The sequence below is a fragment of the Falco cherrug genome, chromosome 7, assembly GCF_023634085.1.
Source record: "Falco cherrug isolate bFalChe1 chromosome 7, bFalChe1.pri, whole genome shotgun sequence".
NCBI classification, from domain to species: Eukaryota; Metazoa; Chordata; class Aves; order Falconiformes; family Falconidae; genus Falco; species Falco cherrug.
The window spans coordinates 28,827,912-28,845,926 of record NC_073703.1 but is presented as its reverse complement, the minus strand read 5'-3'; the positions used below and the strand labels follow the sequence as shown (position 1 = coordinate 28,845,926).

Below are 18,015 nucleotides of genomic sequence, written 5' to 3'. Positions count from 1 at the left end.
GGGGAACAGGCCTATAATTTCAGAATAAAAGCAGTGAAGCTGGTTAAAAGGCATGAAATTCCTATTAGCATGAAATTTTTTAATATTTAAAAATTCGACAACAGTGAGATCCGAAACAGGAATAATTATTTGCTGACTCTTCTGCAAAACAAAAGCCTGCAAGAAAACCCTTTTTGATGATGTTACTTACGCATCTATGGTTACTTCAAATGAAATAACCCAAGGAAACCGCTTATTGCGGACAGAAACACTACCTTCAAAACCAAAGACCCTTAATAGACTGCAGAATCAGCTGAACATTATAATAAAAACAATACAAAACATTTTGACAATTAATATGAACCAGATTATCCAGCAAAGCCATATAATGCACTGTTGACAAGCCATGAAGTAAATACAAACTAAAAAAGCAAATCCTGAAAATGGAATTAAAAATCAAGGCCCTCCGAAGTTACTTCCTTAGTTATGGGGGGAAAACAAGTTTTCATGAAAATTTTCAGGTAAGGACCCATGTTCCTTTCATGCAAAATAAATTCAGTTTGGCCACAACAGCCTCCAACAGAAGTGTGTTTGACCAGCTGCAGAAGACAGGCACTGCTACAACTCCTTTTACTCCACTGACTCTCTGAGCATGCCTATTATTAAAACGTTGTAAAATCATATTCTTTAGCATGTCAAAGTAGAAAAGAATTAGTAGTACAAGCCTTCCCTCTCTTGCAACCAGAATTTTCAGCTGTTATTTTACCACCACGAGTCAAATACCGCAGGTTTTGAACCAGGGATCCATCTAGAGCCCAGGCCACTTACCAGAAATACTCCCATTTCAGCAGGGCTCTGTGTCTTCAGCTGTTAGGCTGAGAAGGATTAACACTTATTCTTGCTCTTTTCAGACACCAGAAAAGGCAGAACAATTGAGGTCTGCTTTAGCTGCTGCTTTTGTACAAGTTTCTGGGTTCATCTTGTGCTTTTGCGGTTGTGAAGGTGGAAGGCTTCTGTTTCCAAGCCCAAAACAATGACTGCAGTAAAACCCCTACTGCGAAGACAATTATGCGAATCTAGCTTAGACCTGCTCCAGCAGAGGAATAGCTCCACTGGTATGAAGAAACAGCCAAAAAAGAGGCATGCTATGGCATTAGGATAGTTTTAACTACAATGGTGTATTTAAAAATCACTGAATTGAGGTGGGCAGACAGAGCCCTCACCGAGCTGCCTACTACCACTGCATGAATTAGAACCATGGCAAGGGTTAAGATTGTAACAGGCTCAGCTCCCTGTTCTGGGTTCACATTATACCTCAGTCTTCACACAAACCAGGCCCAAGGCAGGCAAAAAAGCAATTTTTACTATTAAAAAAAGGTGATTTTAAATAGTTTCTCCCCAAAGAAAGTAAATGTCTCATCATCCCACAAATCACTGCATGCACTGACAACTGAATTGCCAAAAGGTCACCCTGCTCATGCTGAACAGCTGCTCCAGAATCTTCACCAGTTTAACATTAACATCCCCCAAAATGAGACTCAACTTATTTCCTTCTCTTTTGCAAGAGGCTCTATGATTTTGTGAGCCCTGAAGAATTCTGCAAGGACATCAGAAGAAAAGGAAAAAGAAATACAATATTTACCAAAGCTTTCCTCTTCAAAGATGAGATGCTACATGACCTCCATCTCAGGTCTTGCAAATAATTACATATGTTTAGCTTAACTGATGCCAACAGTTGCAGTGACCCAAAAAGGTCTAACAGTAGAATTAAGTAAGTGCACAAGTGCTTGCAGACTCAGCACGCCGCGTGATCACCTGCATCAGCCAGGATGTTTGCGGAGGTTTGCTACTTACGCCATTTAAGCTCCCAAGATCCTTCACCCAGTGCTCATCTTTCTCCTTGTCATAGTTGATTACAGCATGCTGCTTATCGACACTGCGGGACTGGCAATGAAAGCACAGTGAACGTGAGACCAGTCAGGCATAAGAGACACTGTTAATCAAAGCAACATTTAGACATTAAACTAACTTGATATAGGGTAAGGAGAGAGAGGGGGAAAGCAAGAAGGATTAAATATTATTTACTGCTATAAATAACCAAAGGCTAAACAGCAAATGCTTCCATGGTTGTTTAAACAGCTCACTAAAGACAATACTCTGAGGGCGGGGGGGGGGGGGGGGGGGGGGGGGGGGGGGGGAGGGCAAAATCACTGCAGGCTGTCAAGTGTACACCATAGTTTCAATAAGTTATATCAATACACACCGAAAACAAAACCAGTCAAACTGAAAGCCTGGGGGCAGGATCTCAGCCAGTGCTAACTAGAAGAGCTCCACTTTTCACCAGCAGAAGCCAGTGGCCTCATCACTGGGGACATTCCTATTTGGGATGATTTTTTTTCACTTTGAAAAATAGGAAGAAAACTTTTTTTTAAGTTACAAACCAAATGTATTCACAACAATATAGACTGTTCCCAGCATTAGGTCCTGGAGTTGATTTAAATTCTAGGATGTTTTCCAAGTTGGAGGGAGGTTAGTAAACTTGGGATGAGAAAGAAAGCAACTCCAGGAAAATCAAATTTAAAGCTAGGTTGGAGAACACTGAACTGGACAGTGATTTGGTTCCACTGGCTTTGCCACAATGCACAAGTACCAAATACACTTCATCTTCAAAACAGAAGACAACACTTTAGCAGGAATAGTGCCAGACTTCTGAGGTAGTAGTGTTAGAAAAAAATCTGAATAATTTTCAAATATGGCATGTTACAGCTATAAAGACACCAGACTGTCTGTATTTAAACCTACTGCCTCTCATAACTTTAATTCTTGCTATAGTTGACCTCAACCAGCCACTGGAACAGTGTGCATCAGCACAGGCACATGACACTGTGACCTCCCTGGTATCTCAGGCCAGGGGAGGGTAGGATGTGCTACCCGAGTAAGGGGGCAAGCCAGGCTCTAAATCAGCTAATCCTCCTTTTCCTGGGCATCAACCAACAAGTTCTCGGTGAAAATCCCTTCCCTTTTCCAAACTATAAACACGCTGGTTTCCACAGCACCACTCTCAGCAAGCCACTGTCTACTTCCTTGCAAGCGTGCAGAGGCAAAGATTGTTTCAGGGGAATTCCTTGGTGAAAATACAGAAGCTTTTCCAGAAAAAACTGCTACCATTTGCAGGAATTTCTCCTACCCCTGCCAATGTCAAGCACATTGGTAATATCCTAACAGCTGATAAATGGTACCTCCTCCCCCTGCAGAGCATATGTCAGCCGAGGAGACCCGTCCTCCAGGATAACCCTGAAGTACCAATACGGAGCAAGCACATACTTGGCCAGAAGACTGCCCTTCCACCTTGCGATGTCCCTCACGCCATTCACGACATGCCACTGCAGGCAGAGGCAGTCAGGAGAGGGGCAGGTGACTCCAAGCCTCTAGCTGTCTCACTAATATAGTTATCCATACGCTGCTGAATTTACAAGTTGTCAGCTCACATGAGTCCCAGATGGAAAAAGAAGCAGCGCTTTGTTTTGCTGCCCAACTGGTGCTGCTTGGACAGCAAATGCTCCCAAAAAAAACCTAACAACAGGTAGAGACAATGCAGCTGGGGACACCCCACTTGTATCTCCTGCTGTGCTGAGCCCGGAACGTGGGCAGTGTCGCACAGCAATTCCCTCCCCGAAGGGGCACACACAAACCTCTCATCCTCATACAAATGCCCACGCGTAGTGTCTGACGCCAACCTCAAGCTAGGGGCAGGTCTTAAGCATTTGCAGTGCAAAGCTGCCGCGTCTGCCTCTTACTATGCACGTTAGATACAGCCCCTCAGTCCAATGTGCAACTGCCCGCGTGGCTGTGGCAGGTATGCGCACTGCAAGGTGAGGATGGTCCAGGTAAGGACAGTTGAGGGATGCTGCCCAGGACCTACACCTCAGCACAGGGCCCTGAGCATGGGAATGTCTCCAGCCGCTGCCTCATGGTATTGCAGCAGCTGATGCCACACAAGCTGGGGTTGTACCTGACCTACCACATGGTCACTCACACCCTTTGGGAAGATGCAAAAGGGTGTCTTTCCACCACCCTCCCCGCTCAGGTCCATTCCCACAACTGGGCACTGACCTGGGCTGGGGTTCCTGGAGGGCTCGCTGCACCTTGCCAACAAAGCAGAGGTGGGAGAAAGTCCCTGCTCACAGCATGGGTAGAAATCCCCTTTCCCCATCCATGGGCACTCAGATAACTACATTCCAGCCTGCTGGACTCAAAGGCAACCGCACACAGGGGTCCTGCCTGCATGGCACAGATGCAAGATCTTCATTCATACCTCTCCTACCCAAATGTGTGGGCATCACTGTTCCCAATGGGATGTGAGGGAATATTGATTAACTGCTGCAGCAGTGTTTGCTTCAGCTTTTTAAAGCATGTCATAGACACTCATTTAAAGATTAACAAGTTTTAAAGGCAGAACAATCCCTCTAGCCCCGTTCCAAAGGCAGAAAGGCTTCCACCCCAAAAGGTTCATCCAGACAAAAAATTAGGGTACATTTTCTCTGGTATCTGATTTTAAATGTATCACAGGTCATTTTAAAAAGGGTTTATTTCTGGGAACCAGCTGTCTCCCAGAAATTCAATTTGCCCTGCATCTGACCCTGATGTAAGTCAGCACAGCCTTTGGGCTGCTGTATTCTACAACAGCTGACTACAGCCACTCAGGGGTTCCAAACCACACAAGGGTCATCACAGGGGAGCAGAGACACATTCCAGCAGCGTGATACGTAAAAGCAGGAAGAGGTCACCAAAGCAACTAATTTATGCCAAAACTTCCCATCTTCCAACGAAGATTCAGCTGTGTTCGAGACAGCTCTTAGCAAAAGGAGTCAAAACAATATGCAAAATCTCACCCACGGTCTTGATACAACTTCTCAGAATCAATTTAAAGAGCACCCCAGGAATACAGTAAACTGTTACACAGATCGTACAGATTGTACTTCTCCACAAAAGCATAAAATTTTACAGAAGAGAGGAATTTTCTTAGTTTTGTTTATATTAAACCAGCAAACATCACAGAAACTGGCAGCATGAGTTCCTAAGGGCCTGTCTCCAAGGAAACTCAACTTAAAATAACTAAAATCACACCTTATTTATTTTGATGTAGACTTGCCAAAGGTCACTTACTTGAGAACAGAGGTGTGGTTTATTTCAACATCGGTCACATATAACATAAACCACTCTTGTGTGCTGTGACAGCAGCAACCCAGCAGCTGACTGTGCTTTTGTTCTCAGAGAGGAGCATCCCACTTCCCAAGAATTGACTAACCAGTTTGCAGACTGGTAGCAGCCAAGAGCCCAGGAACAGTCCTGCAGAAGTCACTTCAGCCCAGTGGTTTCTAATGCATGACCCACCGAGTCACAGAAAATTATTTAAGCCTGAGTCGACACATATTAAGAGCAGCCCATGGGTGCAGAGCTCCCAACTGTCTGCAACTCTGCTGTGAAGACCTTGGGCATCTATAAATTGAAAAGCGGCAATTAAGTCGACTGAATCACAAATATAAGAGGGCTCCCTAGCTTAAATGCACACTTGCACCAAGTACTGAGCCTTGCTTACAATCACAACCATCACACCAAAAGGCAAGACTGATCCATCTATCAGGAGGGGACACAGGGGTACAAGCTGAAAAAACCATGAATTTCCAATAAAGTGTTAAAAAACCTGAAGTGCCTATATCCAGACATCAAAAGCAGACAGTAACCAGTACACCCTAGCAGTCAATCATTTTCACCAGAAAAGCACTTGTGACGGGGTGATCAGCACTCCTGAGTTATGCCAAGGATCACTGAGATTCTGCTTGGATCCAAACAACAAAACCAGAGCTGGGACACCTCAGATGAGACTGAGAAGGGGAAAAGAAGGCAAGGAAGGGAAATATCCTCCTAAGCACTAGTGATCTGCAGGTAAGAAATAAGGCCAGACTCCCAAGAGGCTGGGAATGAAGGAAGAACACAGCACTCTCACCATGTCCCAACATTGGACCTGTTGCCAAAAGAAAACAACTCTTGAGAAAAAACAATGCATGCTTTTGTAGTTAACAGCATTTACACTTCTCCAAAGGGAAAACATGGACACTGATTTGTCACTACATTAAGCTCATCCAGGGCTTGCATTTCCAGACATTCAAATCACTTCCTAATATAAGGCTGTCCTACTTCTCCGTCATACTGCCTACAATGTATCATATTTTAAATACCTAGCAGACAAAATGCACATGCAGCACGTATCTGAAGACAGAGGTATTTTACAGCTCTTCCTTCTTCCAAGATCATATTAAGTAGATAGACCAAATCACAGATAGGAATGGCATCTCTGGGTCTGCCAGTCCCATACTAGCACCAACATCTTGGATCAGTCTCCAATCAGTCATGCAGCTCGCTTGTGATTCTTGAAACTGCACACCAAATCAGCAAAAGCCCCTGCTTAGCACGGAAGCAGCAAAAGCAGCTTCAGAAGCACACAGGACTCTCCACCGAGGCACGTATCACGCTGGCTACATGTGCTGCAGATACCCTACAGCTTTGTGTTTGGTGCAGGGTCTGATACTTGATAACAAGGCACTCAGGATGAAAGCACAAGCTGCAGCGATGCCAAGCAAAACCTACAAGGAAACAAGACCTGCTTAGGAAGGCAGCAAAAGAAATACAGCCAGACAGCCTGGGTTTCCCCACAGGGCCGGGAAGCAGACACAGCTCAGCTGTCTACATAGATACAGATGCTGCTGCTTCTTCCCCAGGAGAATTACCATGGGCAAAAATCTACTGCTCGGGGTTGAGATTTGGACCTCAGCCTTGCCAGTACCACAAGGCATCATGGTATTGGAGATAAAATAAACAAATGAGAGCAGTTTCCCTATTCCTCACTGCAGTCTGTTGTGCACGTCTGGCAGCATTCTGGTGGCAACGCACAATAAACATTTGCTCAAATACTTTCCATAGTGAACAGGTTACATTTCTGCCAGTACTGTGCTCTGCACAAGTGTCCCAGTAAGGAAATACAAACCTCTCTTAGCGTCCCAGTTTAGAAGGGAGACAGAGAAAGCCCAATTTAAATAAAACCAACAAAAAAAACCCCAAACCAAAACCACAAAACACCCACACACAACAAAAAAACCCAAATTCCTTGCATTCTGACCTGAAACACAATTTTTGCTCCTCAAAAGTGAAAACCCACACAACATTTAATGGCAAATAAGAACACTGAGTTTCCCTTTTTCACCACGATGCATTTCAGAGTTATGTATACTGGCCACTTCAGTATTTTTCCGGAATCTTGGTGCATGCACCGTCCTGCCGCAGGCTAGTTGCAAGCGTGACACCCCCACAAGAGGCAGCCTGATCGCTCCCAGGAGTGTGTACTGCCCATTTCTAAATGACTCTGCCGAAGCAGACAAATGTCTCTCCAGCAAGTGCAGCCACCTCATCCCAGGGCTGGACTCACTTTACAGCTCCCAAGCTGCACAGGCTCCTGCTTTCAGCTTTGCTGGCATCAAGATCATGGGCTTAGCAGATCTGTGGCAGGACCAAGGCCCAAGTATTCATGCAAAAAATAAGGCACTGAACAAAAGAGAAATCCCCCAGGAAAACGAAACTGTAATCTCCACAGCTTGGCAAAGGGATTTGGAGGCTGGCATAGTTCCCACAAAATCTTAAGCTGTCATTTTGGGGTAAAATGTGTTTTTGCTTGCTGGTTCCCCTTTCCCAAAAGTAGAGCACCAGTTCAATTGACCCAGGGTCGGATCCTGACTGCAGGCTTTCCCTTTGTTTTACGTGGCTGCACAGGAGGTGTGGAAAAGCATCATCTTCGGTGGGACAGAAGCCTGAATTTCTATAGTGCAGCCGAGCTGCATGTTAGTGCCTGGATCAGGATTTCAGATGTTGAAGGGGCCCTTTTTTCTCTGCCCACTCCTAAGAGGGACAAACCCTCCCTCCACAGGCCAGGCTCCCAGCACCTTGCTAGCCACTTGCAGCCCTCTCACTCTTAATAACCACCTGCCTGCAGTGCCACCATCACCTCTCTCCCTACCCTGCCTCCAGCAATGAACCCTCCCCCTCCCAGGTTCGCCAGTCCTGCCATGCCTCCAGCCTCCTCAACCCACATTTCATCAGTCATCATAATACTCCCATCAACTGCACATTAACGGAAAACAATGGGAGAGGTGAGAGCCAAAAAAACAACTCTAGGCCTGGAAATACGGGATGTGCATCCTTCCTCCCACAGCTGCTGCCCAAGCACCTAGAAACACTACCTGTCAAAATGCAGAACATTCCCAAGGCTAGATCCTTTCCCTTCTGCCTGTGAGACACCTACTTCCCTTGTGACACCTAATGAATGACTCTCAGCAGTTCCCAACGCCCAGGGACTAACTTAGGTGCTGGTTTACACCCCCTGGATAAGTGCAGCAAAACAGCACAAGCAGGGTACTGCCCTGTCACCAACTACAGCTTCCAACTTCAGCCCTGCACTTCCATGGGGAAGGAGATCAGGGCACAAAAGGCAGCAAAGATTCCCCATGGCTTCTGCTGGGAGCTCCCAACGCAGCACATACCTGAGTGGTGGAGAGATACGACTTCTGCACCCCAGCCAGTTCACCAAGTAGTACCAGGAAAAAGATAATCTACCAAGTTCACACCATCTGCTTCCTCCCAGCATAATGGTGTAGACAAACTACACCACACCTATCTGCACTTATTTATGTATACACTTACTAACTACATAGAGGAGACATCATATTCTTAAGTGCGGCCTAGGGAAGGTAGGATACATCAGGTCAATGAAACCTGAATGTGATCAGATGTCACATACACACGAGTTCACCATTGCACTGTATTATTTGCAGTGTGCCGTGCACCCTGCGTACCAAACACTAAACAGATCCTGCGGGGAAAAAATATCCAGTAATGACACAATAACAGATTGCATCTTCATGCCTATATACACACAGGCAAGAGCGGGATTACACAGGCAATCTTCACACTGGTACGTCGTAACTGCTCTGCAGTTATAAACAGTTGACTTAGCAGCCATAAGAATGTTCCTTCAGTGCCTAGAATGCTTGTAATTCCCAAGCTTTTTACCAAAGCAGGCTAAAAAAAAAAAAAAAATTGAAAATGTCTATTCATTTATCTGATTCACCAGCAGAATGAACTTGTATGTTCAGCTCACAAGCCTCTACCACTTGAACTAACTGATACCATAAGCAGCATACAATGTCCCATATGGACCAGGGACAGATGCTTGGCTAGTAGCTTTCACAGCTTCTGCTGATATCAGAATAAAAGCAAGTCTTTAACCATCTCAGGCATAAGGGAGATGCTCACGTCCTGTAACGCCCTCTTTCCCCACACTGAATAGCTTCTGCCCTATATGCACCACCCTCCACTTCTTCAAGTTCTACTGCTCCTCCTCTCACTCTTCACAAATGACACAACTCCTTGCTGTGCCTCACTGTTCAGCCAAATCTTTATCTCCTGGCGAAACTTTACAGGGTAGAAATCCAACAAACAGATGCAAAGATCTGGCCTCTAGCTTCCTGAAACACAGGTCAAGAGGTTAAGCTAGTACTCTGGAAGTATCATTATACTCTTGGCTTGCCCTCGCACTTTCCTTGACAGCTGCTTTGACCACCGTCTGAGTCAGGGATACAGAGCTAGATGCACCTTGATCTAATCTAGTGCCATTGCTCTTACATCTAAACCCCAGCCCTGTGCATCCCTTCACCTAGTTCCTCTTTGCCTGACCTACGACAGTTCCGTCCTCCAGTCGATCCCCTCACCGACTTCTCTCCCATATGAAATATGACTTAAGACAATAGTATCAAACAAGTCCCTGCAGACCACATGCAAACTCCCAACTTTTTTCAAAGACTTGGAATTTGGTCAAACACATTTAGATTATTGACCGGGGGGGGGGGGGTGGGGGGGGGGGGTGGGGGGTGGAGGGGAGGGGAAATCACACCTGACCTAGGCATTCACTCTTGAAAACCATCAAGAGCATCACCCCTCAGCTCGACAGCACCAGAACTTCAAAGAACATGTTAAACATACTTTCAAATAGTTTACATGACAAAAATGGCATTTTCTCACAGTTGCTCACAGCAAAGATTGAAGAAGGGAGCTGATCACATCCGGACCACACTCCCCAAAACAGATGCCTAGAAAATAAACTCTCACCCTAAAGAGTTACAATGTTTAGTGGAGTTACAAGCAATTGAAAACAGTGTCTCCTGATACGCAGTGTCAAGCTGTCTTAAAAGGCACACAGGACAAAGGCATAAACCACAAAAGAATCACGCCATCTGTACCTACTGCTGCTGTAACCCACACTCACATGTGCAAACTCACTCAGCACAGGACAACAGCATGCCCAAACCGCTGTCCTAAAGAGAGGAAAATACTCAAGGGAGCACTGGTTAAACACTTTGCTTTCCCAGATCTTCCAGTAAACATTTCTCTCCCAAACAAAACCTGGGAAATCATGATCTGCTTTCCCTTCTGTTAAATATTTACATTTAGCAAAAATGCAAAAGATGCTTTGTTTAGGGGCATTGGAGAAGGTTTTAATGGTTAAGTAAAAACTTTAAGTTTGCAAAATGTTTGTCCTCCGAGTAAACATCCATCACATTAAGCAAATGATCAAAGCTGATAAAAATGGCAACTGTATTTCCCAAGGGGGAGGCGGGGGGGGGGGGATTTCTTTGTTCAAGGCTGTCCAAAACCCCTCGTATTTTTGGTTTAGAGAAAAGTAAGACCTTTTCAGAGAATTACTTCCTACCACCACCAAGCTCCACAGAGAAAAAACACGCTAGCACAAGTTAATGAAGGTCTAGATTTCCACGCTCCTGTTGTTTGTTGACTGTTACCTGAAGGGAGCCAGTGAGACTGCTGAAGAAATCAAGCACTATTCCTCAGAAAAAGGGCAGAACTGAGTCCATAACTCTGCGTAACAACACTGTGCATTCCAAGCTACACTACATAAGCTACACTACATGGCATTTTCACCCATGCATTGATATTCAAACCCAATGTAAATCTTGCATTTATTTGTACTAGAAGCTTTACAGTGCTGCAAAAACATTTAAAGTATTTCTAATCCTCTTAGTAGGTATAGAAGATTTCAAGGTAGATTATGTTTCCCCACTATAAAACCTACTTAATTTGAAGCTTAAAGACTCTGGTTTCCTTCACCTCTTCGTTAACCAGAAAGCAAATCTAAGTTAACCTGTACAAAATAAGTAAACACAGGCAAAACTAAAGCTGGATCGTCTGGTGACAAAGCCATCATTTTTTGCTGTTTAGGGACCTGATACCCTGAGACAACAGTTCTAAGATGAAAGAACAAGACACTCCTAAAACAGTAAAATGAGAATGCAAGACCTCCAGGACAAGGGTTATCTCTGTGTCATATGTTTGCACGCCGTCTAATGCACACAGTCTCAACAGGGAACCACAAAGCTGATCATGATGAAATCACTAAGCAGTAACAGTTTTAGAGACAAAAAACCACCAACCAGGTCATCTGGTCCATGCCCCAGACACTGCCAGTGTGATCCCAGTTGTGCACTTTAAGGGATTAAATGCCAATATTTTGAAATACATAAGCAAAATAATTGTGTGGTGAATGTACAGTTTCAGTGTCAGTACCACAGAAATACTACAGGTGCAAACACTGTCACAAGAGCTCTGTCCATCTGCTCTGATAACTGCCCTGCTTCTTAAGCTTTCCCCAAGACAAATGACTGTGCCAGTCTGCACAATGATTTTGTGACATGGCCTGTCACAGTAGGAGAAAAATCTATTTTTAGATCTCATCCTCCATCTGCTCACACACAGTTTTGCTTGGGTATCAAGTCTCTGCTCACTGTTCCTCTTTTGCACCGAGTCTTACTACAGTCATCTCATTTGGAGCCCAAGGTAGCTCTGGAAAACATCTTTATAAGCAAATAGCTAGGAAAACAATGTGCTGTGCTGTTCAAAATAAAACCTTACATGCGAGTTACATGTGATCCTACAAAAAGCTTTCTTACTAGAGATAGTAAACTAATATGTTTATAAAGGATCACACGTAACTCACCCCATGAACATACACAGCTGGGACAATCCAGCACCTTCACTCTGCTGAAATAATGAAAACCTCCTTTAATGTCACCACCACCTATAAGCCCCCAAATAAAACCGCTTCACTCCCACAGATACTGCTGGCTCCTCCAGGAATCTCAATTCAGTGTAAAAAAGGGCACGGCAAATGTAGAGCATCACAAGGTTGCTAGTCCACACACAACATTGACGAGCCAGCTCAGACTTACAAAGAAGTATGAAATACTCCGTGTGGTATGGACTGGCTTACAACCTATACTGTCCAGTTAACCCCATAAATAACCAAAGAAACAAGCAATGCATATTAAGCATAACTGATATTTGGGTACTTTTATTTTAGTGTGCACAACATGAGATATGTGACTGAGAGTGCTGAACCCTGACAGTAAGAAAAATTCTCAAGTACCTTCAAAAGGTATTAAGAAGGGCACCCTAAAACATAGGCTGGTTTTGGAAACCAAGGCCACTGTGTATGTTTCCTCCCTCCAAGCCATGAAAGAACACAGCCGTCAGGTTTCTGAGCAGTCAAATGCAGACTTACAAAAAATATCAGAACATTTTTAATGTCTCACCTTTACAGGCTGTGGATAACTGGCTAGCTGAAAAGGGTCACACAGACATAGTCCAGCTGGCTGGACAAAAATGCACATCGCTCTCAGCTTATCTGAAGTAAAGCAAAAATACACTGTCTTTGGCTGTCCTTGTTACACAATAACAGGAAGATCGCGGTGGGAAAAGAATGTTACAGGTGGGAACAGATAACTACAGAAAAGAAACTAGGGGCGGGCTTGGTATTTAGGCAACTAACCAATAATGAGCTTAACTTTTGTAATATGTATGAGCTAATTATGACAAGGCATAAAAGGTGACTGTAAGGGACAATAAACGAAGTCTGCTGATCACTCATATTGAGTGACTGTGTCTTCCCTCCATCGCGACAACAGGCCTCACGAGCCAGACACGTAGAAACATGAAATAAAAGTTAGTGTGATTCACAGAAAAACCCAAACGATCTGCTGTTAAACAGGAGTATGCTTCAGACTCTGCCACTGCAGCACAGCCATGCCATTCACTGCCAACTGCAGGCTCTCCTTTTGTGGTCACTAACATTTCATTAGTTGTAATGACAATATCTTACCTTCCAAGTACACCTCGTACAAGAACTTCTAAACCCTAAACAGACCTCCTGCTAACGTATCATAGAAAATCCCTGCAGTGACTACAAACACATGCTGCTTGGTAGATCATCAGCAAAGCACTTAGGACATACCTGTGACCAGGCTAGCAGTGGAAGTTATGAGGAGGGAGTCCCCATTGTACAGGCAGCTTCCTAATTTTGCCACCAACATTTGCCACCTTTGTAAAGGGACAAATGGGGGACAGGCAGGTGCAATCAAACGTTTTTTTTTGCATTGAAGTACTCATGCCATGGGTGGGTCTAGCAGAAACACTAATTTAACTCTGAGCTTCTACAAATTCCTGAGCTAAACTGCTGCTGTCAAAAGCTCTACAAGATTCCAGCTCCCTTTGTTTGGAGTGACATCCACTACATAATGCTGTCAAACATCAGACCACAGTCAACACTTCACACACGTTGGACTAGGTCCAGCAGAGACACATGCTGGTAAGGGAAGAACTAACTGCAGATTTGCCCAAGTGACACAGTTACTTTGGGAAGAGGTCACCACCTTACTCACCCCACCAAAACACCTAGTTTCTCTGCTAAACATCAGTATTTCCTACCATAATTAAAAAAAAAAAAAACTTAAGTGAGAGGCACAAGCACCGACAATTTAATAAAAAAACCCTGCCCCCATTCAGTTTGCATGTACTAGTCAACAGTGGATGTATTAAAAGCTACAAAAACCACAGCATAATCACAGATCAGGGCAAAATGGTCTGTCTTTGCTTACTACTAGTAGCATCATTATAGTTACTCTATTTGGTTAATCTATTTGATTAGTCTCCTACCACTAGAGCTCCTATCTATCTGATGACATGGCAACTTGAAAGAAACCTCACTTGCACTTTCACAAACATATTATGTCTTCTTGGAAACCACAGACAACATAAAAAAGGAAGTTCCTTTTAAAAGATGTCATTTGAAGAAAGTACGCAACATCTTGACAGATTCCCAGCGTTACATTCACATCTGCATCTTCAGAAAAAATAACAAAAAAGCCATGTTACCTGGAGCATCAGTTCACAGTCATCTCTGCCAACAAATATCATCTCCCGAGGGAGCCGATGGCGAATGCCAGTGCTGCTCACCAAGAACCACGAAGTCACGCTCATTCTGGCGCTTGGCACTTAATCTTTACACATCCTAAACACAAAAAAACCACGTGAGCTATTAATGAAGTGTAGAAGTACACCAGTGCATAGCTGCAGTTCCCAGATTTCCCTGTGCCATGGGACCCAGCGCTGCCTCTTGCACTTCGTGTTCATGTCTTAAATTTCTCATGGCAACAAGCAGTTGTGAAGTGTGCCAGGATCTGCTGTCCATGTGCCACGTGTAGGAGCTCTGCAGCCCTGAAAATAAATATTCCCACAGCAAAGAGCAAGGGCCTGAAAAATGCATTGTTAAAAAAAAACCCATAGCATGCAGCTGAATCCAATCAAAGAAGTTATGAAAGGGGGGGGGGGACACGGACACCAACGAAAAAAACGAAGACAACCTCTTTTCCAGAACATTTCCTTGTTGCTAGCTCTGTGCACGAATCACAGCTTGAGCTTCCCCCATCATCAAAGATGAGGACCAGCACATCGGTGAGGTGACACAACCCGGCTCCTCCAACCTTTCCCAGCACACTCCCAGGAGCGGTTACACCACGCTGGGAGGAGAACAGCCTCCCTATTGCTCATCCCACTTCCACGCTGATACGAAGTCGGGAGCCCACAGATCCTTCCTGCCTCCCTCACCCTACGAACTGGTCTGGACCCAAGGCAGGCTGCTGCTCCAGGCCGGGACACACCGGCCACAGCTCCCAGCGAGGGGTCGGTGTGCGGCCCCTCTCCTCCCCCCAGCAGGCGGCTGTAACCTGCGGGGGCAGCGCTGATGGGGGATCCCTGCGGGTGCTGGGGGGCTGCAGCCCGGCCCGCGGCCTCCCCTCCCGTCATGTCGCCTGTTCCCGGCCGAAGGAAAACCAAGCGGCACGCAGCAGGCGCTCCCCTTCCCCTCACCCACCTCCCCGGATCGAAGCTGCATTCCGGAATGCACCGAGGGAGGGAGAGCTCCATCTCATCTGCCCTGCGCGGCGTTCCCCGGCCTGCCCGCCGGCCTGCCCGCCCCAGCGGCCGCGGGGAGCGCAGGTGACACCCGCCGGAAGGATGCACGGCCTCCCCCGGCGGGGGGCAGGGGAGCGGACCGTACACCCCGCACACCCCGCCGCCCTCTCTGTCGCTGCGGACACGCAAACCCGCCGTGGGAGCCGGCGGTGCGGGACTCCGTCCCGCTGGGGCGTCACACCAGCGGCCCCGCCACGCCGCGCCCGGCCCTGCCGGGGAAACGCCGACAAAGCGCCCGGGGAGGGGAACCGGCAGCCGCCGGCCGAGCCCCGCGGCCGCCTCAGCCCCGCCCCGAGCCGGGCTGCGGGGCTGCCGGCCTCCTCCCCAGGGCCGCCGGCCGGGCCGCGCTCGCGGCCAAGGCGGGTGGGCAGCAGCCGAGGGCCGCGGCGGGCCAGGTGCGGTGCCGCGTCCCTCCCGCGCGGGGCGGGCCCGGCCCTTTGTCCGCCGGCGCCCGCCCGCCCCCCCCGCCCGGTGCGGCGGAGAGCCGCCCGCCGCCCTACCTGCTGCGGCCCTCGGCGCGGTGGCAGGCCGGGCGCCGCGCCCCGCCAGCCGGCTCTGCCTGCCCCGCGGGCCGCTCCCGGCGCCCGCCCCGCCCCGCCCCCGCGCGGCAGGTTCCCGACGTCAGGAGGCGGCTCCAGCCCCGGGCCCGGCCGCGGCCCGGCCGCCTCCCCCGCCGCGGCGCTGCCCGGGCCCATCGGGCCGCCCGGCCTCCGCCCGGCCACGGCCTCCGCCCGCCCGGCTCCCCCCGGGGCCGGCCCCTGGCGGGCAGGTGCGGCAGAGGCTGCCGGGGTCTCTGGGCCGCGGCTGCCCGGCGCAGTGACAGCCGCGCCCGGCGCAGGTCCCTCAGGCAGCCTCACGGCACCTCCGCCCGGGGTGCGGCTGCCCCCGACCCTGGCAGGCCCCGCAGGCGAGGGCAAGGTGGCAGGGCAGGAGCTGGCGCCTCCGGTAGCCGCTGGAGCGAGCCCTGGCAGCAGGCTGGCCTCCCGCCCCAGTGACCCCCAACACCAGCTGCTTCGCCCCAGTGACCCCCAGCACCAGCCGCTTCGCTCTCACTCGCCCCTGGGCTTTGGAGGGCAGGTTGGCGCCCATCCCTCAGGCCCTCTTGCAGAGTGGCACCTGATGGTTGGCAGCACCAAATCCATCTCGAGGATCCAACCATGGAGCAAGAGCCCCAGGCAGGTGCTGTGAAAGGATGCTCCATTTTATCAGTACTTGTCAGTTGTAGGTAACTAGAAAATTCCCAAAGAGCAGGAAGCGCAGAGAGCAATGACGACTTCTTTTTCCCATCGGGAGGAAGACTTGAGTATCTCTGGTGGTAACAGATCCAACTATTGGACAATCCAAAAGCTTTTTCAAGCCCCCAGCTCCTGCAGAAGTCAGTGGAGCTGCGAACAGCAGCAGTTTCACGCCGTCTCTCTGGTCCCAGCTGGCACAGGCCACTGGAGGAAGGCTACAGGAAGACAGCAAGTTTGTAGTAACATTTCCCCAGGCTCATATTGCAGCTGAAAAGGTGTCTTTGCATTTGTACAGTGTACATTTGGTGTTGCGTATCGTTTCTCAGTCAGCTGCAGGAGCTTCCCTTGTGTCTTCTATGCTGTCATTTGGAATTTTGGCTCAGGATGTAACCTTAATAAAGTCTGATGGCATGGAAACCCCAGGTCCGGTATGCCACTTTCTGGGGGCAGTCTGATTGCAACACTACTCCATGCACCCTCTCCTAGCCCTACAACCTTACTGCAAGGCTGAGGAGCCGAGAAGGTCAAAGAGGGTTGCAGTAGGACCATGAGGAGGGAAGGAAAACACTACTCCTCTTTCTGAAGAGCAGTAGGACTTTGTTATTATTTAATCAATAGTATTACTGCCTTCTTCCCTGGCAAATACATCATGCCCCAGGGTGATTTCAAGGTGTGATTATCTTCAAAGGCTTCAAAGCTGGCTGAGGCTGCAGCATCTATGTTTTATTGGAGCACTCTTGGTATCTCCTTGGTGGCAGCACCACACCCTTGCAGCATGCCGTGTCCCTCGGACGACGGGCAGGAGATGGAGTGAGCAACCGCCACTTCCGGGGCACTTTAAAGGCTTTTTCATTGAGCGCTGCCATAAAGCAATAAAATTCTTTACAAATAAAAATGGACTTTAAACGCGTTTGCCAGTTTGTCCTGTTGTTCAGTGTTGGTTTTTTATTGATTTAGCTGACCTATAGCCTAAGTGTTTGTGAGTATTATTCACTTCTTCCTGAACTACTTCTGTTTACTGGAGAGGCTGCTCTATGAGCCAATCTGTTTAGCATCTCTATACTGCTGTAAGGAAGCAGGATAATTTACTTCTTTATACAAGCCTGCCATCTAGGCAAATCTTTGTTATAAGTTACTATAAAAAGGTTAGTGTTTGCTTTAGTGTCTCTTTAAGACTCGTTTACCATTCATTTATACATATGTATTTATCTGAGCAGTCTGTCAGTATTTCCCTGTTTATAGTGAAGAAAAATAGTCCCTGTTCCCACCGTGTGTCTTCTGACCTGATTGAAGATGCAGTTTAGGCCAATACACCGGGCCTGGCTGAATGCTGCATTACAGCCTCTTTATTTTATTCCACTGATCTACAAGGAAT

The 18,015-nt window shown here is 47.5% G+C and overlaps 1 protein-coding gene across 1 annotated transcript in view; it reads right to left on the bottom strand.

The window, feature by feature from the left end:
* Window positions 1-16,044, bottom strand: part of CEP170B (centrosomal protein 170B) — a 60,512-nt gene extending 44,468 nt beyond the window's left edge. The window contains exons 1-3 of the mRNA XM_055716285.1: window positions 15,906-16,044; window positions 14,308-14,443; window positions 1,834-1,923 (exon numbers count right to left, since the gene is read on the bottom strand). Of these exons, the coding sequence (XP_055572260.1) occupies window positions 1,834-1,923; window positions 14,308-14,412 (195 nt within the window). The 5' untranslated portion in view covers window positions 14,413-14,443; window positions 15,906-16,044. The remainder of the gene's footprint in view (window positions 1-1,833; window positions 1,924-14,307; window positions 14,444-15,905) is intronic.
* Between the last annotated feature and the right edge of the window lie 1,971 nt (window positions 16,045-18,015).